Genomic DNA, 25,572 nt, shown 5'->3' with positions numbered 1-25,572 from the left:
GAGGAGGAAGAGCAAAAAGTGGTCACTACCACACAATTCGTCATGAGCTCTCCAAAGGATGGACATTAGAAGGCCAGGACTGCAAGTGAAGAGATCAGTGGCCAAGGGGTATGTGCTATGTGCCACAATGAAATTAGTGGGGGCACCTGTATTTAGGAGGAAAAGGTCGAGTTGAGTTAGTAAATCCTCAACATCTTTACCATGGCCAGCAGTCTTGGTTCCACCCAACAAAGGGTTATGGGCATTAAAATCACCCATATGAAAAAAAAGCAGAGGTAGTTGGGAAATAAGTGCAACCATACATGGTGTGGCACTCCACCATCTGCAAGAAGATAGATGTTTCAGATGGTAATTTCCTGCATTGTTCTCACCCTGACAGTCACAGCTGTTAAAGTTGTTTGAAGGGGCACAGGTTCGCTACATTCAGAGGTAAGGACATAGATACAGTTCCACCTGACGCCCTGTTACAGTCGTTATGGTTTTTGTAGGGGTTCTGAATTGTGGGAAACCTGATTTCCTAAAGGGCAACGCAAAAACAGGCGTATTGCTTAAGAGTTTCATAACCCAGTCATGTGGGAGAAAAACCTGCCACAATTGCACCTGAGGATGATGCTTTCAGTCGTCTGGGAAGGCATGAAGGGACCAAGGAGGCAGTTTACACTTCACAGGTCACCGGCTACTACCAGTTGAGTGCTGGTATCCAGTACCATTGTGTCTTAGGTGTTGGTGAGATCTTGGTCCTCGGGGGACATTAGAATCTCCACCTCGTCCTCAGATTTGGAACTGTTAGGGAATCGTGGTGTGGGGCCACTGGAGTCTGCCATTTCTTAACAGACTTCTTATTTGTCTGTTTGCCCTCTCACCACTCTTTAGCGGCTTGCTGGGAGGACTTCTCAAAAGCAGTTTCGGGGACAGAGGAAGATTGTGAAGCCCTTTGACCAGCAGCTAGTGGCTCCTGTAGCTGGCGTCCACTTCACCATGGGGCTATAACATGAAAGGTGGAGTTCCAAGGTACCTCTTCCATATGAGAGGAGTTGGAGGAGGCTGTTGCTTCCCTGACTGGGGGAAGGGGACCAATGTCTCCGGCGTTCAAGGGTCCATGCTCCCAAAGCAGAAGCTTAGGGGGCAACAGGAGAAGATCTGCCCCCAACCACCAGGAACGGGGATGTAGATGGGTGGCCCTGAGGGCTTAATGGAGAAGGCTTAGATGAGGAGCATAATGTTACCAATGAGGGCATCACCATCGTAGTAGCTGTGTAAGATGATAGAAATTGAACAGGGTTCAACCTTTCATATTTTATTTTAGCCTTTCGGTAAGATAGCCTTTTGGAGTATCATGCACCTGCAGTTGAAGAGTAAATATTGGGATGCACAGTACATACGGAACCTCTCCACACTCAATAAGAAATGAGAAAGTTTTTTACTCTGCCCCCATTATAATGTTAATAACAACAGAAAATAATGTCAAATATTAACTCTTAGGGAGACAATAGTCTCTTGGGGAAACCTGTGTACCAGTATAATTCTGCAAAGTATTATTGAAACAGAATGGATACTAATTCCCAGCAGATTTCATGTAATGGAAGCCAGTAAAGATGCCCTAAATTATGGACGAGGCAGCTACAGTTGATTGATCACCCCTCTAAGGTCTTTTTCCGTAATGCTTAGAAAGCACAACATGGTAGGCGATCACTTTTGTATTGCGTCATACTCATTCTGTATGAACCACAGTAATTGCAGTGATTGAAAAACTCACATACTTTATATAAATTTTAAGAAAATTTACGAAGAGGATTACTTATGGGCTGTTGCAACACGCCATAAATGATGTTATCAAGCAATGGCGTGGTATTTCCGGATTCTTTCAGGACTGAGACATCTCCCACATCGAGAAATGGCAACTGGACACATTCTGTTAGAAATTAAGAAACAATGTGTATTTATGGGTTAGAGAGCATCGTCTGTGCTACCTCGTTTTGTGTAGTCTAGAGCAGTGGCTGAGATGCCACCCCCAAATTTCTTTCACATTTGTTTCCCTACCTACACAGCTGGACTGAGGCCAGTAAAAGTATTCAGGAAATTTGTCCAAGACTGCTCCCTGTTGTCTACTGCTGTCTCCCAGGTTGTTGTACTCATAAAACAGAAGCAGTCTATGTTTGCAGCCGAAGGTATATGATTAACCATCTGGAGTATTATAAACCTACTAACTGCAGTATTATTTTATTGCTTCCATCATGAGACAGATTTCTTTTCACGGTCAACCAAAAGTGTTTGGGAGACAGTCTATTGGGCGTGTTATAGAACTTGCTTCGCGCTGGACGATGAACTAATAAAGTAGCGTTTCTGACCTTAAGTATCACAGTTCTCATAACGGAATATTCGTTATCCCATTCGTTATGAACCATACACCGATCTGATGAATCCCATATGCACATTCCATGCAAGCATAAAATATTCCTGGTTAAAAAGGAAAGAGTAATATATACCTTTTTCATGCTGTGGTGGCGATAAAAGTTTTTCCGACGTAAATACAAATGTCTTTTTACTAATTTAATACTATAAAAATACATTCTTGTAATTTTTTGTAGTATTAATGAAGTTTGTATAATTTTTATTTCGTTTCACGTCTTTTGAATAAAACCACCTGCATTGCTAAGTAAATTTCTGTATATATTGCGCTACTTTGGCTACTGCCATCATGATACACCAAGAAGGTTTTTGACATAGGATGATAGTATAGCCGGCCGGCCAGTGTGGCCGAGCTGTTCTAGGCGCTTCAGTCTGGAACCGCGTGACCACTACGGTCGCAGGTTCGAATCCTGCCTCGGGCATGGATGTGTGTGATGCCCTTAGGTTAGTTAGGTTTAAGTAGTTCTAAGTTCTAGGGGACTGATGACCTCGGATGTTAAGTTCCATAGTGCTCAGAGCCATTTGAACCATTTGATAGTATAGCCCAAACAGTGTAATAATAAAGAAATTTGTTTAGCAATACATTTGGTTTTATTCACAGTGATCATGGACTCATACAGGAAATTTATTTCTTTTATTCATGGGTTTGTGTGTGTGTTTGAGAAGCATCGCACTTTGTTCTAAGCAGTCATGTCTATATTTGTGCACATTGTTTCTCTCAAAGTCTCTCTTCTACTGGAAGTTATATCAAAAAGGCAGTGATCAGAAAGAGGTGTACCCAGTTACATAATAATATTTTTATTTAGTATTATTCATTTTTAGATTTCTTAGCCTTTGATATGGAGTCTAGCTAGCTTTTAGGTCGGTACACGACAGCATGCCCAGTAAGGACAGTGAAAATATAGACCAATCGTTAATGTTCTGCTAGCTTACACTCTCCATTGATGAGTAGGATTTCTACTTTCTGTTTGTTGGTACACATTGTACTCACATAATCCTTCACCCTTAGGCAACTGACTGAATGAATGGTATCCATTTTCCTGGTGTTTCCACCTGTTTACAGCCAAATCTGGCAAGTAAACGATTTGTATTATGCTGTGTCCTTACACTGTGTGCAATTACTAGACAGATAAAGTTAATTTTGTGTTAGGCTTCCAATAACATCATACACTGAGGTGACAGAAGTCACCTGCAAGTGCACTCAGTGTACTGAACTTATAGCTGTGATATACACTGAGGAGACAAAAGTCATGGGGTAGCGAGATGCACATATACAGATAGCAGTAGTGTCCCATACACAAGGTCAGTGCATTGGCAGAGCCATCATTTGTACCCGAGTGAGTCATGGTAAAAGCTGTCTGACAAGACTAGGGCAGCGCAACAGGAATTAACAGACTCTGAATGCGGAATGGTAGTTGGAGCTACACACATGGACAATCCCATTTCGGAAATCGTTAGGGAATTCAGTATTCTGAGGTCCGCAGTGTCAAGAGTTTGCTGAGAACACCACATTTCAGGCATTACCTCTCACCATGGGCAATGCAGTGGGTGACAGCCTTCACTTAACGAGGCCAGTGGCATTTGTGTAGAGCTAACAGACAAGCAACACTGCACGAAATAACCACAGAAATCGATGTGAGATGTATGACGAATGTATCCATTAGGACAGTGTGGCAAAATCTGGCATTAATGGGCTGTGGCAGCGGACGACCTATGTGAGTGCCAGCAGCAACTCTCCTGCGCTCATGACCATATCAGTTGGACACTAGACCTGGAAACCTGTGGACTGGTCAGACGAATCCCAAATTCCATTGGTAAGAGGCTGATGGAAGGATTCAAGTGTGGCACAGACCCCATAGGGCAATGGACCTAAGTTATCAAATAGGCATTGTGCAAGCTAGTGGTGGCTCCATAGTGTGTGGGCTGTAGTTGCATGGAATTGGCTGGGTCCTGATTATGTTCGGCTACTTGGAGACCACTTTCAGCCGTTCAGGGACTTCATGTTCCCAAACAATGATGAAATTTTTATGTATGATAATGTGTCATGCCACTGGGTCACAGTTGTTCTCGATTGGTTTGAAGGACATTCTGGACAGTTCGAGTTAATGATTTGGCCAGCCAGACCCCCAACATGAATCCCATTGAACATTTATGGGACATAACTGAGAAGTCTGTTCACGCACAAAACCCTGCACAAGCAACTCTTTCACAATTACGGATGGCTGTCAGTATTATTATGTGAATGGTACTCGCTGATACGATTCTGAACAGGTCTTGAGGAGAGGAAGATTACCGAGTAAAAAATATAGGGCGCTATTTAGAAAATATGCACTGCTGTTCACATCTTTGTAACAAACAAACAAAGTTACAAAAAGGCAATCATGCTGGCTAGTGTCCCTATGGAAGCTAAACAACATTTGTTTGATTATTCTTTTCATATTGCTTCTTAACAAACAATGATTTGAGGTGATCACAATAATTGGGATAACAATTATATTATGTATACAGCCCTGAACTTTCACACTTTCTTCATTTTCAAGGGAATAAAGTTTATTGTTACTGTTGATCAGCAGTAATACACTGACGTGGGATTGGATTTGGTGATTGTTATTAACATTCGAGATTTACTAAGACATATTCACTGGGAGCACATGTTGATGGGATACATAAAATACACTACTGTTTGTGAAAATGACACTTGAGATTACAATGAAATTTATTCCACAGATTAGACACATGACAATATACAAATGATTAGAGTTACAGAACAGTGCATGCACTTTAGTGAAAATTCAGTAAGGAGTGAAGCTGCCATCAAAGCCCTCTGGAAGCTGTGGCAAGGAACTGAAGAGGGAGGGACTGGATATAATGCTGAGGAATACACTGCCACAAGGTTTGTAGGCTCATCCAAAACAGCATCGACAGTAGTAGCAGGAGAGCCATAATGAACGAGTTGGCAGCAGGTCATATCCCAGACACGTTCGATGCGTAATGTGCCAGGCAAACATGCAGACCAGGGAAGCAGTGCTACCCACGGTTCTTTGAAAGGAACTTGCACGTTCCTTACTGTGTGGCCAAATATTGTCTGCCTGCAGGCTCTGAAACTTCTCCAATGCAACGACCGCTATTCAAATTGCCCTCAATATGTAGGAGAAAAAAATATCGCATGTTACAGCCGATGGTGCTTCAAACCATCACTCTTAGCTTTTACCCACTATGCCACGCAACAATGCCATCTGCCCGATTGCCTTCACCATAGTATCATCTAAGACGTACACAGCCATCACTGTAGGGCAAGTTGAAGTAGGACTCATCTGAAAACACTACATTTAACTACTCAGCATGTTAGTGACAGCGATCATGTGCTCACTGCAGTCTGAATCTTGGTGGTTTCTGGTGAATGGAAGCCGATGCAATGAAATTTATGGTAACAGTCCAACTCTCAGCAGATGGCATTTAAGTGTCGATGCTGATATGTCCACACCCACTACAGTGCTTCAACATCATGCCAACACATTGGACAGAACTGTTCTGTCAGTTACATCCAGGCAGAGAAGATGGCCATTCCGCTCTGTGATCACTTTGTGAAGTCCAGTACCTGCTCTGTGCTGTGTACAACATTCTTCTATTCCTTGGTTCCTCACACGCGTCACTATCGTAGCAGCATACTCTATATAATCAGTGTCACAGTACGACAAACCTGACACACATACACATCACTCTGTCCTGTTCTAACTCACATACGAGCTGATACTGCGCTCTTTGATGTTAAAGTGGCATGCAGACACTTTTTCAAACTTTTCCCCTTCGTTTGACGGCTCTGCGTTGACTGATTGTGACTGAGGCATTACACTGATCTGTCAGGGCACATAAAAGACGATGCCGCCGAGCATAGGTGCATGCTGCCTCTCTGCAGTTTTAATCACCAACTATCATGCAACTGTTCTACACCTCCACCAATTTTGGAGTGATTCTGGACATTCCTTCTATCAACTGCAATTTTCACAAACAGTAACACGCATCTTGCAAGCCCAGGTGAACAACTTTCATGTCTGCTCCACCACTTTACGATAACAATCGGCATCACCTCTCTCATTTGCTCCACCACTTTGTGATGTCATCATCATCACCGTATTCCTCATTTAAATTAGATTAGATACACTTATTTGTTTCATAGACACCCAGTGAGCAGTCGAACATGTCACAAAATAAGACTGTACAATACAAATTTTCGAAAAAAAGAGAAATACTTATGTTCAACCCCCCCCCCCTCCACACACACACACACACACACACACAGATAATAAGTTTACTGATACCCATGGGTGTGAAATAAGTAAATTAAAAACTGAAATATAGTTTAACAGGTAAGAACAAACCTAAACCTGTCATAAAACATGTAAACGTAGAACACATTGTGGTGAATGTAATAATTGACTGGCCATACACTGTCAAATTGGAAATCAGTTTACAACTTACTCACATCACTTTGCTGCACTGAAGACATGCAGAAGTCAGATTTTATGTATCACTCATGTTATCTGATATTATTATCACCATATACATAAACTCGTTCTACTAAGAAATTCATCAGTGGTGCTGAAGCAGTTAGCCACCAATAAATTCAATAGGTTATTCTTAAATTAAACGTCATGCGTAACTATACTTTTTATGTTTGTAAGCAAGTTATTGAAATGGTGTGTTCCTGAGTAATGGGCAATTTTCTCCACCAAAGTAAGTAACTTCTAATGAAAATTATCCTTATTTCTAGTATTCATTACATGATCTGAGTTATTGGTTTGAACAAGAGATCCATTATTTACGACCAATTTCATGAATAAATAAATATATTGGGAATCAGTATTTAGTAACTCCAGTTCCTTGAACAAGTCTCTGTGGGACGTACCTTCAAAGTGTACATGTTGTCGTCAATCTTACGAGGCGTGTGAGAAAAGTAATGAGACTCACTTTTGTCTACCAAAGTTTCTACTTTATTTTATGTTTTCAAACAACAGTTTTCTCCCCTTCAAAGTAATTCCCTTCATCAGCTATACACCGGCGGTGTCATTGTATTCAGTCTTGACAGCAGCGCCAAAAGGCTGCACTGACAGGGTCTTTAACATGATGGTCACATTCTTTGGAATATTCCTCCGAGTCCCACAATGATCTCTTGTTAGAACATTTCCCAATTTCAGACACAAGTGACAAGGACTCAGATCTTCAGGTGAATAGGGGCGGTGTGGATCAACAAGAATGCCTTTCGAGGTCAAAAATTCCGCGATGGAAGTGGCCGTCTGGCACTGGGCGTTGTCATGACGCAGCATCCACTTGTCTGCAATGTCCGGTCTCACTCGATTGATCCTTTTCCTGAGCCTGTCAAGGGCACCTTTATAAAACACTTGGTTGACAGTTTGTCCTGGAGAAACAAATTATTTCTGTATGATGTTTCTGTATGATGCCTCTGAAAATTAAAGAGACCTATGGAGAAAAGAGAGCCATTTGTATGAATATCAAGAGCTAAGATGGAAACCCAGTTCTAAGCAAGGAGGGGAAAGCAGAAAGGTGGAAGGAGTATATAGAGGGTCTATACAAGGGCGATGTACTTGAGGACAATATTATGGAAATGGAAGAGGATGTAGATGTAGATGGAGATGAAATGAGAGATACGATACTGCGTGAAGAGTTTGACAGAGCACTGAAAGACCTGAGTCAAAACAAGGCCCCGGGAGTAGACAACATTCCATTAGAACTACTGACGGCCATGGGAGAGCCAGTCCTGACAAAACTCTACCACCTGGTGAGCAAGATGTACGAGACAGGCGAAATACCCTCAGACTTCAAGAAGAATATAATAATTCCAATCCCAAAGAAAGCAGGGATTGACAGATGTGAAAATTACCGAACTATCAGTTTAATAAGTCACAGCTGCAAAATACTAACGCGAATTATTTACAGACGAATGGAAAAACTGGTAGAAGCGGACCTCGGGGAGGATCAGTTTGGATTCCATAGAAATGTTGGAACACGTGAGGCAATACTAACCTTACGACTTATCTTAGAAGAAAGATTAAGAAAAGGCAAACCTACGTTACTAGCATTTGTAGACTTAGAGAAAGCTTTTGACAACGTTAACTGGAATACTCTCTTTCAAATTCTGAAGGTGGCAGGGGTAAAATACAGGGAGCGAAAGGCTATTTACAATTTGTACAGAAACCAGATCGCAGTTATAAGAGTCGAGGAACATGAAAGGGAAGCAGTGATTGGGAAGGGAGTGAGACAGGGTTGTAGCCTCTCCCCAATGTTATTCAATCTGTATATGGAGCAAGCAGTGAAGGAAACAAAAGAAAAATTTGGAGTAGCTATTAAAATCCATGGAGAAGAAATGAAAACCTTGAGGTTCGGCGATGACATTGTAATTCTATGAGAGACAGCAAAGGACTTGGACGAGCAGTTGAACGGAATGGACAGTGTCTTGAAAGGAAGATATAAGATGAACACCAACAAAAGCAAAACGAGCATCATGGAATGTAGTCGAATTAAGTCGGGTGATGTTGAGGGAATTAAATTAGGAAATGAGACACTTAAAGTAGTAAAGGAGTTTTACTATTTGGGGAGCAAAATAACTAATGGTGGTCGAAGTAGAGAGGATATAAAATGTAGACTGGCAATGGCAAGGAAAGCGTTTCTGAAGAAGAGAAATTTGTTAACATAGAGTATAGATTTAAGTGTCAGGAAGTCGTTTCTGAAAGTATTTGTATGGAGTGTAGCCATGTATGGAAGTGAAACATGGACAATAAATAGTTTGGACAAGAAGAGAATAGAAGCTTTCGAAATGTGATGCTACAGAAGAATGCTGAAGATAAGGTGGGTAGATCCCGTAACTAATGAGGAGGTATTGAACAGAATTGGGGAGAAGAGGAGTTTGTGGCACAACTTGACTAGAAGAAGGGATCGGTTGGTAGGACATGTTCTGAGGCATCAAGGGATCACAAATTTAGCATTGGAGGGCAGCGTGGAGGGTAAAAATCGTAGAGGGAGACCAAGAGATGAATACACCAAACAGATACAGAAGGATGTAGGTTGCAGTAGTTACTGGGAGATGAAGGAGCTTGCACAGGATAGATTAGCATGGAGAGCTGCATCAAACCAGTCTCAGGACTGAAGACCACAACAACAACAACATGATGCCTCTACTGTCAAAAAAGCAAAATCATAATTGTTTTGATCTTTTTCCGGTCGAGGAGGTGTCTCAGTGTGCCACTCCTCACGTTGCAGCTCTGTCACACGATCATACTCAAAAGAGCCAGGATTCATCACCTGTGACCACACGACTGGACTATTTGTGGTTATTGGCAATCCTTCAATTGTCCTTCTGCTCATCTGTGAGGTTTTTTTGGCACCACATTGTCAGAAACCTTTCGCTTGTGCAAAAGTTCGGTCAAAATTTGATGTACAGTGAAAGTTTAACAGGTCACCCATCGTCCCTATTGTTAAACGTCTGTCTGATATTACAAGAGGATGCATACGTGCGACATTTTCGTCGGTTTTTGAAATTGAAGGTCTCTCTGAGCAAGGTTCATCTTCAACGTGGTCTCGGCCTTCCAAAAATGATTTGCGCCCCCTGAAAAATTGTGCTCTTGATAAGGAATGTTTCCCTCAGGCCTTTTTTTAAGTTTTCAGAGGTCACACTCGTGGATCCTCCCCACGTTTAACACGAAACTTGATTGCATAACGTCGCTCTAAATTCTGCTGTTCCACACTGGATTCGCATTCGGGAGGACCTCGGTTCAAACCTGCATCTGGTGATCCAGGTTTAGGTTTTACGTGATTTTCCTAAATCGCTCCACGCAAATGTCGTGATGGTTCCTTCAGAAGAGCATAGCTGATTTCCTTCCCCATTCCTTGACCCCATGTGAGCTCGTGCTCTGTCTCTAGTGACATCTTCCTTCGTTCCTTTCCGCTGTTCCATTTTCGTTAACACACAACAGAAGCACAGCTTCACTCATGGCGGGCTCGAAAATCACGTGACCGCTGTAGGGAGCTGAGCGTCTGAGCAGCGCCACATCTTTTGTGGCGCTGTCGGCCTCGTTACTTCTCTCACACACCTTGTACTTGTTACTGCACTTGCTTATCCACATCCACATCTTCCTTTCCGCTGTTCCATTTTCGTTAACACACAACAGAAGCACAGCTTCACTCATGGCGGGCTCGAAAATCACGTGACCGCTGTAGGGAGCTGAGCGTCTGAGCAGCGCCACATCTTTTGTGGCGCTGTCGGCCTCGTTACTTCTCTCACACACCTTGTACTTGTTACTGCACTTGCTTCGTCACGCTGCAAGACACCAGACAGACGCAGAGTCAGTGAGCAGGCTTCGCTGGCCGTAGCAGCGTAGAGATAACGTTACATTGAATACCTTACCTGCCTAGTGCCTAGCGAACACGAATATGATACAGAGACCACAGAAAATCTTCGAGTAGACTATCATAGATTCAGGTTTATTGCAAAGAGAATGTATGTTCTACATCCACATCTACATACATACTCCGCAATACACCATACGGTGCGTGGCGGAGGGTACCTCGTACCACAACTAGTATCTTCTCTCCCTGTTCCACTCCCAAACAGAACGAGGGAAAAATGATTGCCTATATGCCTCTGTACGAGCCCTAATCTCTCTTATCTTATCTTTGTGGTTTTTTCGCGAAATGTAAGTTGGCGGCAGTAAAATTGTACTGCAGTCAGCCTCAAATGCTGGTTCTCTAAATTTCCTCAGTAGCCATTCACGAAAAGAATGCCTTCTTTCCTCCAGAGACTCCCACCCGAGTTCCTGAGCATTTCCGTAACACTCGCGAGATGATCAAACCTACCAGTAACAAATCTAGCAGCCCGCCTCTGAATTGCTTCTATGTCCTCCATCAATGCTGATAGGGATCCCAAACGCTCGAGCAGTACTCAAGAATAGGTCGTGTTAGTGTTTTATGAGCGGTCTCCTTTACAGGTGAACCACATCTTCCCAAAATTGTACCAATGAACCGAAGACGTCTATCCGCCTTCCCCACAACTGCCATTACATGCTTGTCCCACTTCATATCGCTCTGCAATGTTACGCCCAAATATTTAATCGACGTGACTGTGTCAAGCGCTACACTGCTAATGGAGTATTCAAACATTACGGGATTCTTTTTCCTATTCATCTGCATTAATTTACATTTATCTATATTTAGAGTTACCTGCCATTCTTTACACCAATCACAAGTTCTGTGCAAGTCATCTTGTATCCTCCTACAGTCACTCAGCGACGACACCTTCCCGTACACCGCAGCATCATCAGCAAACAGCCGCACATTGCTATCCACCCTATCCAAAACATCATTTATGTAGATAGAAAACAACAGCGGACCTACCATACTTCCCTGGGGCACTCCAGATGATACCCTCACCTCCGATGAACACTCACCATCGAGGACAACGTTCTGGGTTCTACTTAGTCTTCGAGCGACTCACATACTTGGGAACCAATCCCATATGCTCGTACCTTAGTTAGGAGTCTGCAGTGGGGCACCGAGTCAAACGCTTTCCGGAAGTCAAGGAATATGGCATCCGTCTGATACCCCTCATCCATGGTTCGCAAGATATCATGTTCTTCTGTCGTCTAAACCAAGCCCTTCGACCTGAGTACTACAACTTAAGCCCAGCCAGAAGAAGTACCTGCCTGTAACAGTGAACTCCAATAGCTGATAAATATCTCGTGAACAGTTTGGACAATTTTATTATCTCTCAACGCTGGTAATTCACATAACTATCTCCAAGCATCAACTACAGTATGTGACTATCATACGAGTAAGATGGTTAAAAGCCATCATAGAAATCTTCGACAGTGAAGTCATAAGCTAGAAACGAAAAAACGTGTTATACAATATAAACGGCGGCAACGGCAACAGCAACAAATAGTCGCCTTTCTGCTGAGGTGGTGCACAACGCCTGGGTGATTTTTGATGCCATCCTCGAATCGGTGAAACATCCTGAAAGGCTTACCGGGCAGCTAATATACAGCTTTCACAACCCTATTGAATGGTACTACTATTGCACCATGTTCACTTTTCAGATTCTGAAGCTGACTTCATTTTCTAAAGTGTCATGAAAATTTCTCCCAATGGAAGGTCACCAACCAACACTCCTTAAATGTTTAAGTAAAATGCATTTCACTAAAAACTGTTTTTTATTTACAAAACTCCTACGACAACCAGTTTCCATAACGCTGTATATAATTTAACAGCAAACAGAGGCACAGGCTGTGTCCATATTTTTTTCATGATGTACCTTTCATGTGTCCAATGTAGTTGAGCTTTCGTGGCCATTGTCACTGAAGTTAAAATCTTTTAGGTCATTAGGCACTGAATACCACAAGATCCTGAAGCGGGAACATCGCAAGATCCGGAAGCAGATTCCAGTGGAGGGATTGTTTGAAGAAATATGACGTGACCTAACAATCCAGTAGCTTTTAACAGTAGTCTTTGATAGTTTGGGAAAAAGGAAAGAGACACTCCATGCATATTCTGTTAGAAATGTAATGACATCTCATAAAAAATTAGCATTTAAAGTGATTATTTACCCAACCTGAATCCTCGAAATATCTGTTGTGTACGCTGGATGAGTATCTTGCTAGCAAGCACTCAATTAAATGAAGAACAGTTACCTGCAGCTTCTGTTCACTCTAGTTAAATTTTGTGACAACACACCATCACCATGATCTATCCACATACACTAAGCATTGTTATAAGCCATGAGCAAGTAGATGAAACAGTTGACATGTCAACATAAGTTATCCACTAAGGAAAGTGTTAGAGCAATTTTCAGACTAAATTACCCATTACAGCACAAATAGTAATAATACTTGTCCGGAACATGAGATTCCATGTTTCTTAACGCCACATATGGTCTTTAACCTCGCAGCCCTAAAGGTCATTAGACTGAGTGTGCACATACAGGTATCGCATCAGGCTCAATGTATGCCACAATTTCTTCTGGGAAATGTCGCAGATGTAAGATCTCTGCCCTGTGTGCTGCTGCGAGTGAATGTTAAGGCGTCATTTTTCCGTGAGACATGTGTGACAAGCAAAGGTACAAAGCCGGTAAGCACTCGCGAATATTCCTTCAGTCCGCTGTTACTAATGAACATTTTGCGACACACATCACAGATGTACGGACATCCACCTGTCTGCAGACGCAAGTGGGACTTCAGTTTGAGGTTGCTTGTGAATTTTCACACCATCAAACGCCCGTATAGTTGTGATGTGTGTCAGAAGACGACACACATCACAACTATACAGGCATTCGGCAGTGTGTGGACGGAAGCGGATCTCCGAGTTGAAACAACATATGTATATTCTGTGACACACACTGCACGAATGCTGCAGTTCATGACTGTCCGCCATGTCTGTGCCCCTTCAGGTCCTGCACATGTCTTCTTGTAGGTGAAGCACCTGTGCGCTAGATGTCGTGTAACTCTTTTACGCCTGGAGAAAGCTGCCTGCTGAGAGTGACACTGCACTGTGTTGGCCATTCTTGTAGCCGGTCCAACTCTGCATTGGTACTGCTGTCGTCCTCCACGTCAATAGGGAGAACACTTCATAAACACTGAAAAAGATGTGTCAGAACGCTTTGTTACAACAGACAATATTATAAATAAAAAATTATATTGACATACGATGTATACTCAAACGTCTCATAAGACAGATATGAATTCAATGTACATAGCACCCTCGGATGATGATGATGATGATGATATTTGGTTTGTGGGGCGCTAAACTGCGCGGTTATCAGCACTCGTACAAATTCCCAAACTTTGCTCATTCCAATCTCGCCACTTTCATGTATGATGATGAAATGATGACAACACAAACATCCAGTCATCTTGAGGCAGGTGGAAATCCCTGACCCCGCCGGGAATCTCCCGATAAAGTTATAAGCGAGTGGTGTAATGGTTCATCACATGTATTTGATTCCTTTTCCTTCCCGATGACTTAAGAAATATATCAAGAGAGTATTTACAAAAGTTACTTGCATGAAATTCAATGATGGCGATGTTATTGCTAAGTCAAACAACACGAAAACACGAATCCGAATCTCTGTCCTACCAGACCTAACAATTTTCTAATAGAGACCAAAGAACTGTAATGCATACTATATGAATTTGTTTCCAGACATTCCACTAGCTGGTAGTGTTTGGGTGTGTTAGAGTTCTATTCTGATGGCTTTTCTACTATCCAGAAGTCAACAGTCACTGAAACGATTGAGTGACGTTACTTCGGCTGGCGTTCGCGGCCACAACAAATGGAAAGTGTACTTATTGCTGTCTTTGAGTTATGTGAGGTCATATGTGTATGAAACACCAGCAGAAAGTGAAGGGGGGTGGTAGGACCGACCCTAGCTGCCATTCTAACTACACAACTGGAATCCAGTCAGTAGCTAAGGGGCTGTTCTTTTGAAATATCCTGAAAGATTAAATTGTGTGCCAGACTAACACTCGAACCCACTATCTCACCCATCGCAGGCAATGATGTTACTGACTCAGCTATTCCTGATCAACTCACGACCAGCGTGCACACCTTTATTTCTGCTAGTACTCTCCGCTTCCTTTGAAACTTCAAATAAGTCCTCCCACATACTTTGTGGGACCAGCACCCCTGGAACAAAGGATACTGCAGAGTAATGGCTTAGCGCAAGTCTAGGGGCTGTGATAGAATTCAAGCATGGTGGAAGGCTCATGAGTCGACCCTAGATGGCCCAGGCGATTGATTTTATTTAATCAGGGAGTCAAAACAGCACTTGATTTTGCCCCCCATTACCCACACCGAAACTAACTTTACTGTGCGGTGTCTCTCCCTGCCATTACATTAATGCAAGCCAGTACATCTAAACAGTAGTGACATCTTTACTAGGTCTTTTCAGGAACTAATGACCCAAATATTTGTGCCTTACGGCCTTCAGTGCTTCGCAATGGATGATTAAATGTGGTGAGATTTCATCCACCTCTCCACATACTTAGGGTTGTTTTCTCTATTACCATCGTGTATAGATGTTTCTTGAAGTTCCCACGGTCAGTCAAACTTACAGCAAGTTTAATCTGCCTCCTGTTCAAGCCCAGGATTGGAGAAATACTCTTTAAACATGGTTTTGACATCATTAGCTTGAAATGCTTTTATTTTGGGTCTTTGTCCAAAGGTCTACATGCTACCTTCTGATCCAGCCGTGTAGTTTAGTATTTATCATGACCCTAGTGATAGTTCGGATAGGTTCCAGTACAACAAATGTGGTCGTTGCTCCATTCGTGAACAGCTTATCAGTTTTTACGTTATCATCCACACACGAATGAACAGGGACCTAAAGCAGATTGACCTTACTGTTTTTCTCTAGCCTCAGAAGGGATTTCTTGCATTCTGTGGCATTTTGATCTCGCTTCAGGGAATGATAGAAATTTCAGAGCTATTTGGCTGTCTGAATGAATGTATATGCTATGAACCATGTAGCACCTACGTAGATTGTCCTCTGGCATACTCTGATAGTAAATAACTCCACTTGGAATGCTGTAGCTCGCTTCATTAAAGAGACTGTACGTATTAGTCTAGGCTTTGCTCCGTACTCTCTGGCCCCAGCAACATAAAGTGTTTTTCTGGCCCATTAGTCAACCTACGGTACTGACTCAGATTACAAGAGCATAGTTCTGAAGCGCAAGGTTCCAATTTCGAGTACCAGTCTGGCAAAGGGTTTCAATCTGCCACCAGGAAGTTTCAAATCAGCGCACACTCTGCTGCAGAGTAATTCATTCTCGGAACACTCCCCTATGTTGTACGCCAGCCACTGCTCTCCAATATTTTATCTTGACGAGTGCTAATCCTGCACTCAGATCACTGAAGTTCGGAAGAGAGAGGTACTGGCTGAAGCATACTGTCCGGTGGGCTGTGTGTTGTGCCATCTTAGTTCAGCTGGCAAGGGCATTAACCCAAGGGTCATGGTTCCAGATTCAAGACTGTCAAGTAAACAACTATGAGAGACTGCAACAAAATTTTACACAGAGCTGTAATGTATATATTGAGCCTAGCAGTCTTCATTTTACAACAGTTATCAGTTAAGTCGGTGCTATAGGGAGTAAGTTGTTTATGACAACTAAAAAACTAAACATTCATTTCTGACAATTGTTTCCTGACCACGAAGAACTCTTACTACCTCTATAATTCTGATCCTAAGGGCTTGGGACATTGTGTGTGTGTGTGTGTGTGTGTGTGTGTGTGTGTGTGTGTGTGTGTGTGTGTGTCACACCATTTAGAAATTATTCCTGTTCCCTATTCATCTAAATGACAATATTGGCCTGAGGACTCAACAGACAAGTGTGCAGCATTCAGCTTGATAATGCTGATTCCAGGCTCCAAGATTTGGTGGGACTTCGACATGTGCTGAGACTGCTGTGAGCATATTTCTACACAGTTTGGGACAGTTTCTGCGTATTGCGAATAATTTTGCATCCTGGCAGACGAGTATACCACGGGTAGGATGATGTAAACCCTTCGTGGCTTGTGCGAGTTCATGGGGTGTTAGTTTTCAAGCACAGATGTAAGAACACTGCAAGCAGCTGGCAAGTGAAATTTGGGCACCTGTCTCACACCATGGAGTAACCTAATTACTACTGCGTCCGTATCTAATTACATGCTTGACTCACGACACAATAAAATGACCATTAGAAACAAAACTGCTCCTCCAACTTTCTACTTAGGAACAATAAATTGCGCAAGTCCAGGAATCAATGAAACACTGGTGAATTTGGAAGTGGAATTACACATGATCACATGGGAAGATCACATGGGATGTGGTAGGGTTATCAACACTGTGACGAGAAAAATGAAAGCAAATACAATCAACAGCACGACATATACCTTCTCACAAGGGCAGTTAAGAAACAACAATGGAAACACAGAAAGAGGAATTATTTTCAAAGTTAACAAAGGAAATTCTAAGTGAATCGATCATGTTTATGCAACAACAAGCTCCCATTATGGTGAAAAGGTAGAAAACCTTTATGATGATTTACACAAACATACATGTCGGCTAATCTGATAACATCACGATAAGATAGCATTTTCTGTAAGGACAGGATGAAAACTAACGAAAATTCTACAGTGGGGAACACAGTATATCACACGAATGATAACTGTCTATCCTTAACAAATTCATTCAGGAGAAAACAAAGGACAAAATGGAAAATATCTTAACCACCTTCATTTTGTCCATGACAATGTAATGTTTCCGCCTGCAAAGAAACTTCAACGTTGAATTTGGGAGATAACAGAGTTCTTCTGACAGTAGCTCTGAAAATCAATTACAACACCAATGAAGCACAGGTTGATAAGTTTTTGTGCCTAGTGCTGTATCCCTTATCAGAAACACCAAATGCGATGAGACAACAGCCGGCCGGAGTGGCCGAGCGGTTCTAGGCGCTACAGTCTGGAACCGCGCGACCGCTACGGCCGCAGGTTCGAATCCTGCCTCGGGCATGGATGTGTGTGATGTCTTTAGCTTAGTTAGGTTTAATTAATTCTAAGTTCTAGGCGACTGATGACCACAGAAGTTAAGTCCCATAGTACTCAGAGCCATCTGAACCATTTGCGACAACAAGGATTGCTTGGTCACACTAACGGAGGCTTTCAGAGTCCAAACGGCATTAACTAACAATCCCACCATTTGAGCACACCGATTTCGGTTAAAAAACAGAATTGGCAGAAATGCAGATCATTAGAATACTTGACATCACCACCACCCTCAGTCGATTTAAACGCACTAACTGGTCATTTTAGGCTGGGACAGAGTTTATTATAAGATACGGCCCATTGAAAAGCCCACGGAAAAAATTCTAACACAAACGACAATAGATGAATCCTAAGATAAACACACGGACAATTTCCTCAAAAAGCTATCCATAATAGTATCTTTTCCATCAAAGCTCTCAAGATTCAATATCATACAAGCAGGCAATCTACAAGGGTATGTCCCACCACAGTAGTGTATCATGTAATTTTACGGCATGACGTGTTGCAGAAGAATTTTTCGAACCTACAAATGACTGATCGCCACCATAAAAGGTTTATTTTCGTAATGTATTAGACAATTTATTGTTTGGATGTATGTTTTATTTATGCACATGTATCACGAGATGGGTGGGCACAGCATATATGCAAGCCAGAATGATGATGAAACATCGTACCACTCTCGCAGTATCTGCTGGTAGGGCGGTTTATTCCTTGTCATGAGGTCCTGCCTTCGAAACGTGCGAGCGATAGAGAAAGAGCTGCCGTGACAATGCCTATGAGGAAAACCTTGTGTAGATTCTCTCAATCAGACACTGTTAAGACAGGCCGTCTTTTGACTCTGTCCTTATCAATGATTTGCTATGTTCCGAATAATGTAACAACTTTGTAATGAACAGTTGTTGTACAACATATCAGATGTTGTTAATAAGAAGCCTCACATTTACTTCGAGAGTTGGATGCTGGACTAGTACTCTTTAACTTCCGGCAGCAACTGCAGCACTTTTAGAAAAAAGTTCGATCACAAGAGTTTGCCGAGTGTGCTGAAACAGTAAGGTTAGCAAGCTTGAATAATAGGAAGTCTTAGCTCTCAATCAGACTTGACTTAGTCACTTGACAGCACAGTAAAAAAGCAGTGGAACATCGCACCACCTACCTTCACCAACTACAAACCACTATAAAATAAAATGTTCCCGGGTTTCCAACAGCGTCAATTGCTTCAAACTACACAAGCTTTCGGCCAAGCACTCCTTCGCCATTGTCAAGAGGTATGACTGCCAGTGGGCTGCTGGTGCGCCCTTATATACGCTAGCTGCCGGCAGTGACGTATAAAAGGGCGCATCAACAGCCCACTGGCAGTCATACCTCTTGACAATGGCGAAGGAGTGCTTGGCCGAAAGCTTGTGTAGTTTTATGCAATTCATGCGGTTGGAAACCCGAGAACATTTTATTCAATGTTGTCGCCGCGAGACTCTGCATTCATACACTACAAAATAACGACCAAATTGCTCATTATGCAGCTGACATGGTCTTACATAGCAACTGAAGTCAATCTTCGACAGATATCAGAAGACCTCAATGCCAACTACAGCTAACACTGCAATGATGCAGTAGAAACAAAGTTACACTACAGCTTGTTAAAACTTAATGTAAGTTAATGTGGATGAATAGGAAAAAACAGTCGCGTAACGTTTGAATACAGCATTGGCAGGGCGCAGCTTGACACAACCAAATCGATTAAATACACTACTGGCCGTTGAAATTGCTACACCAGGAAGATGACGTGTTGCAGACGCGAAGTTTAACCGACAGGAAGAAGATGCTGTGATATGCAAATGATTAGCTCTTCAGAGCAATCACACAAGGTTGGCACCGCTGGCGACACTTACAACGTGCTGACATGAGGAAAGTTTCCAACCGATTTCTCATACACAAACAGCAGTTGACCGGCGTTGCCTTGTGAAACGTTGTTGTGATGCCTCGTGTAAGGAGGAGAAATGCGTACCATCACGTTTCCAACTTTGATAAAGGTCGGATTGTAGCCTATCGCGATTTCGGTTTATCGTATCGCGACACTGCTGCTCGCGTTGGTCGAGATCCGATGGCTGTTAGCAGAATATGGAATCGGTGGGTACAGGAGGGTAATACGGAACGCCGTGCTGGATCCCAACGGCCTCGTATCACTAGCAGTCGCGATGACAGGCATCTTATCCGCATGGCTGTAACGGATCGTGCAGCCACGTCTCGATCCCTGAGTCAACAGATGGGGACGTTTGCAAGACAACAACCATCTGCAAGAACAGTTCGACGACGTTTGCAGCAGCAGCAGCTGCGGTTACCCCTGACGCTGCATCACAGACAGGAGCGCCTGCGATGGTGTACTCAACGACGAACCGGGGTGCACGGATGGCAAAACGTAATATTTTCGGATGAATCCAGGTTCTGTTTACAGCATCACGATGGTCGCATCCGTGTTTGGCGACATCGCGGTGAACGCACATTGGAAGCGTGTATTCGTCATCCCCATACAGGTGTATCACCCAGCTTGATGGTATGGGGTGCCATTGGTTACACGTCTCGGCCACCTCTTGATCGCGTTGACGGCACTTTGAACAGTGGACGTTACATTTCAGATGTGTTACGACCCGTGGCTCTACCCTTCATTCGATTCCTGCAAAACCCTACGTTTCAGCAGGATAATGCACGACCGCATGTTGCAGGTCCTATACGTGCCTTTCTGGATACAGAAAATGTTCGACTGCTGCCCTGGCCAGCACACTCTCCACATCTCTCACCAATTGAAAACTTTTGGTCAATGATGGCCGAGCAACTGGCTCGTCACAATACGCCAGTCACTACTCTTGATGAACTATGGTATCGTGTTGAAGCTGCATGGGCAGCTGTACCTGTACACGCCATCCAAGCTCTGCTTCACTCAATGCCCAGGCGTATCAAGGCCGTTATTACAGCCAGAGGTGGTTGTTCTGTGTACTGATTTCTGAGAATCTATGCACTCAAATTGCGTGAAAATGTAATCACATGTCAGTTCTAGTATAATATATTTGTCCAATGAATACCCGTTTATCATCTGCATTTCTTCTTGGTGTAGCAATTTTGATGGCCAGTAGTGTATCTCTTGCAAAGCTATGTGAAATGGAATGAGCATGCCAGGTTGGTAGCAGGGAAGGCAAATGATTGACGTAGGTTCACTGCGAGAATTTTAGGAAAGTGTAGTTCATCTGTAAAGGAAACTACATAAACAACACTAGTGCGCCCTGTTTTCGAGTACTTCTCGAGTGCTTGGGATCTCCACCAGATCAGATTAGAGAAAGATATAGAAGCATTTCAAAGGTGGGCTGCTAGATTTGTTACGGGTAGGTTTGACCAATACACAAGAGTTAGGTAAATGCTTCACGAACTCAAATGGGAATGCTTGGAGAGAAGGTGATTTTCTTTTCAAGAAAATCTAGAGAACCGGCATTTGAAGCTGATTGTAGAGCGACCCTACTGTTGCCAATGTACATTTTGAGTGAGGAGCACAAGGATACGAGAAATTAGAACTCAAACGGAGACAAACAGAGAATCGTTTTTCCCTTGGCCTATCTGCGAGTGGGGCAGGAAACTGAGTGGCCAGTGACACAGGGCACCCTCACGCACTGGACGGTGGATTGCAGAGTACATACGAAGACGTAGATGTACGTACACTCCTGGAAATGGAAAAAAGAACACATTGACACCGGTGTGTCAGACCCACCATACTTGCTCCGGACACTGCGAGAGGGCTGTACAAGCAATGATCACACGCACGGCACAGCGGACACACCAGGAACCGCGGTGTTGGCCGTCGAATGGCGCTAGCTGCGCAGCATTTGTGCACCGCCGCCGTCAGTGTCAGCCAGTTTGCCGTGGCATACGGAGCTCCATCGCAGTCTTTAACACCGGTAGCATGCCGCGACAGCGTGGACGTGAACCGTATGTGCAGTTGACGGACTTTGAGCGAGGGCGTATAGTGGGCATGCGGGAGGCCGGGTGGACGTGCCGCCGAATTGCTCAACACGTGGGGCGTGAGGTCTCCACAGTACATCGATGTTGTCGCCAGTGGTCGGCGGAAGGTGCACGTGCCCGTCGACCTGGGACCGGACCGCAGCGACGCACGGATGCACGCCAAGACCGTAGGATCCTACGCAGTGCCGTAGGGGACCGCACCGCCACTTCCCAGCAAATTAGGGACACTGTTGCTCCTGGGGTATCGGCGAGGACCATTCGCAACCGTCTCCATGAAGCTGGGCTACGGTCCCGAACACCGTTAGGCCGTCTTTCGCTCACGCCCCAACATCGTGCAGCCCGCCTCCAGTGGTGTCGCGACAGGCGTGAATGGAGGGACGAATGGAGACGTGTCGTCTTCAGCGATGAGAGTCGCTTCTGCCTTGGTGCCAATGATGGTCGTATGCGTGTTTGGCGCCGTGCAGGTGAGCGCCACAATCAGGACTGCATACGACCGAGGCACACAGGGCCAACACCCGGCATCATGGTGTGGGGAGCGATCTCCTACACTGGCCGTACACCACTGGTGATCGTCGAGGGGACACTGAATAGTGCACGGTACATCCAAACCGTCATCGAACCCATCGTTCTACCATTCCTAGACCGACAAGGGAACTTGCTGTTCCAACAGGACAATGCACGTCCGCATGTATCCCGTGCCACCCAACATGCTCTAGAAGGTGTAAGTCAACTACCCTGGCGAGCAAGATCTCCGGATCTGTCCCCCATTGAGCATGTTTGGGACTGGATGAAGCGTCGTCTCACGCGGTCTGCACGTCCAGCACGAACGCTGGTCCAACTGAGGCGCCAGGTGGAAATGGCATGGCAAGCCGTTCCGCAGGACTACATCCAGCATCTCTACGATCGTCTCCATGGCAGAATAGCAGCCTGCATTGCTGCGAAAGGTGGATATACACTGTACTAGTGCCGACATTGTGCATGCTCTGTTGCCTGTGTCTATGTGCCTGTGGTTCTGTCAGTGTGATCATGTGATGTATCTGACCCCATGAATGTGTCAATAAAGTTTCCCCTTCCTGGGACAATGAATTCACGGTGTTCTTATTTCAATTTCCAGGAGTGTATATACTGGACTTGTACTTAGTGTGCACTGATCCTGAGCTTTCTGCTGAGCGAATGAGATGTGTACCACATCTGTGCAGTCGTGACAAGGCTGCAGAGAGCACAGTGCTACGAGATGAAACCAACGAAATTACATTTACTGGAACATCGAGAGGACCGACACTATCAACAGACGTGACCATACAATAGCAACAAATGGCCTTGCAACAAAAAACTCTGTGTCAGAGGTGACACCAGCAGCCTTGAGGGAACAACAGTGATCAGCATTGCCAGCTACATCTTTGGTGACACCTGTATTTTCAGATGAAACTGACCAATTGAGGCCGCTAAAAGAAAATTCATAAAGAAACTGGCACACAGGCTTCTCGAGAAGTACGCGAAATATCGTAATTTTTATGTTGTTGCATATGTAAGATTCTTTCTTTCTTTCAACATATTAATCACTGTTTAACATCGTCTGAAGTAATATAAAATAACCTGCACAAGACGAAGCTCGTCATCTCTCTCCTTATGCAAATTACAACTGTACAAACTCAAACTTTGTCCAGACATGTTTCTCTTCAGTCAATTCAATCGTTTCAGTTCCAGGCAAACAAACGTTAGTTCATGTAGGCCTAATGCTATTTTGTTACCTAGTACGAAGTATTTTCAAATAAAAGTTTCTATAAGATTTTGTAAAAAGCAGAGTCAAACGTTCAAAATGAAACAGTTAAAGCATTCATAAGTTTCAACACGATTTTTAAAATATCTTAACCTCTAAACCAATAGTATTTCGACATTAGAATATCTGCACGGGGTAGTAACTAAATAAATTTATTCGAAATTTGTATATTTTTTGTATCGTTGTTAAAAACCAAATCTTATGAAATTTTGTATATGTAAATTCATTTACATCTACATCCATACTCCGCAAGCCACCTGACGGTGTGTGGCGGCGAGTACCCTGAGTATCTCTATCGGTTCTCCCTTCTATTCCAGTCTCGTATTGTTCGTGGAAAGAAGGATTATCGGTATGCTTCTGTGTGGGCTCTAATCTCTCTGATTTTATCCTCATGGTCTCTTCGCGAGATATACGTAGGAGGGAGCAATATACTGCTTGACTCTTCGGTGAAGGTATGTTCTCGAAACCTCAACAAAAGCCCGTACCGAGCTACTGAGCGTCTCTCCTGCAGAGTCTTCCACTGGAGTTTATCTATCATCTCCGTAACGCTTTCGCGATTACTAAATGATCCTGTAACGAAGCGCGCTGCTCTCCGTTGGATCTTCTCTATCTCTTCTACCAACCCTATCTGGTACGGATCCCACACTGCTGAGCAGTATTCAAGAAGTGGGCGAACAAGCGTACTGTAACCTACTGCCTTTGTTTTCGGATTGCATTTGCTTAGGATTCTTCCAATGAATCTCAGTCTGGCATCTGCTTTACCGACGATCAACTTTATATGATCATTCCATTTTAAATCACTCCTAATGCGTACTCCCAGATAATTTATGGAATTAACTGCTTCCAGTTGCTGACCTGCTATATTGTAGCTAAATGATAAGGGATCTATCTTTCTATGTATTCGCAGCACATTACACTTGTCTACATTGAGATTCAATTGCCATTCCCTGCACCATTCGTCAATTCGCTGCAGATCCTCCTGCATTTTAGTACAATTTTCCATTGTTACAACCTCTCGATACACCACAGCATCATCTGCAAAAATCCTCAGTGAACTTCCGATGTCATCCACAAGGTCATTTATGTATATTGTGAATAGCAACGGTCCTATGACACTCCCCTGCGGCACACCTGAAATCACTCTTACTTCGGAAGACTTCTCTCCATTGAGAATGACATGCTGCGTTCTGTTATCTAGGAACTCCTCAATCCAATCACACAATTGGTCTGATAGTCCATATGCTCTTACTTTGTTCATTAAACGACTGTGGGGAACTGTATCGAACGCCTTGCGGAAGTCAAGAAACACGGCATCTACCTGTGAACCCGTGTCTATGGCCCTCTGAGTCTCGTGGACGAATAGCGCGAGCTGGGTTTCACACGACCGTCTTTTTCGAAACCCATGCTGATTCCTACAGAGTAGATTTCTAGTCTCCAGAAAAGTCATTATACTCGAACATAATACGTGTTCCAAAATTCTACAACTGATCGACGTTAGAGATATAGGTCTATAATTCTGCACATCTGTTCGACGTCCCTTCTTGAAAACGGGGATGACCTGTGCCCTTTTCCAATCCTTTGGAACGCTACGCTCTTCTAGAGACCTACGGTATACCGCTGCAAGAAGGGGGGCAAGTTCCTTCGCGTACTCTGTGTAAAAACGAACCGGTATCCCATCAGGTCCAGCGGCCTTTCCTCTTTTGAGCGAATTTAATTGTTTCTCTATCCCTCTGTCGTCTATTTCGATATCTACCATTTTGTCATCTGTGCGACAATCTAGAGAAGGAACTACAGTGCAG

The 25,572-nt window shown here is 43.6% G+C and overlaps 1 protein-coding gene across 5 annotated transcripts in view; it reads right to left on the bottom strand.

Annotated features, from left to right (window-relative positions):
- Positions 1–25,572, bottom strand: part of LOC126425244 (zinc finger protein 501-like) — a 236,486-nt gene that overhangs the window by 11,682 nt on the left and 199,232 nt on the right. For 2 of the 5 annotated variants that reach the window (XM_050088214.1, XM_050088213.1), the window contains exon 7: positions 13,894–14,047. The exons of the other annotated variants lie outside the window; for them this stretch is intronic. In XM_050088214.1, coding sequence (XP_049944171.1) covers positions 13,921–14,047 — 127 coding nt within the window. In that variant the 3' untranslated portion in view covers positions 13,894–13,920. The remainder of the gene's footprint in view (positions 1–13,893; positions 14,048–25,572) is intronic. 5 annotated transcript variants of the gene reach the window in all.

This window comes from Schistocerca serialis, chromosome 10 (assembly GCF_023864345.2).
Source record: "Schistocerca serialis cubense isolate TAMUIC-IGC-003099 chromosome 10, iqSchSeri2.2, whole genome shotgun sequence".
In the NCBI taxonomy this organism is placed as follows: domain Eukaryota; kingdom Metazoa; phylum Arthropoda; class Insecta; order Orthoptera; family Acrididae; genus Schistocerca; species Schistocerca serialis.
This window is presented reverse-complemented; position numbering and strand designations above follow the sequence as displayed.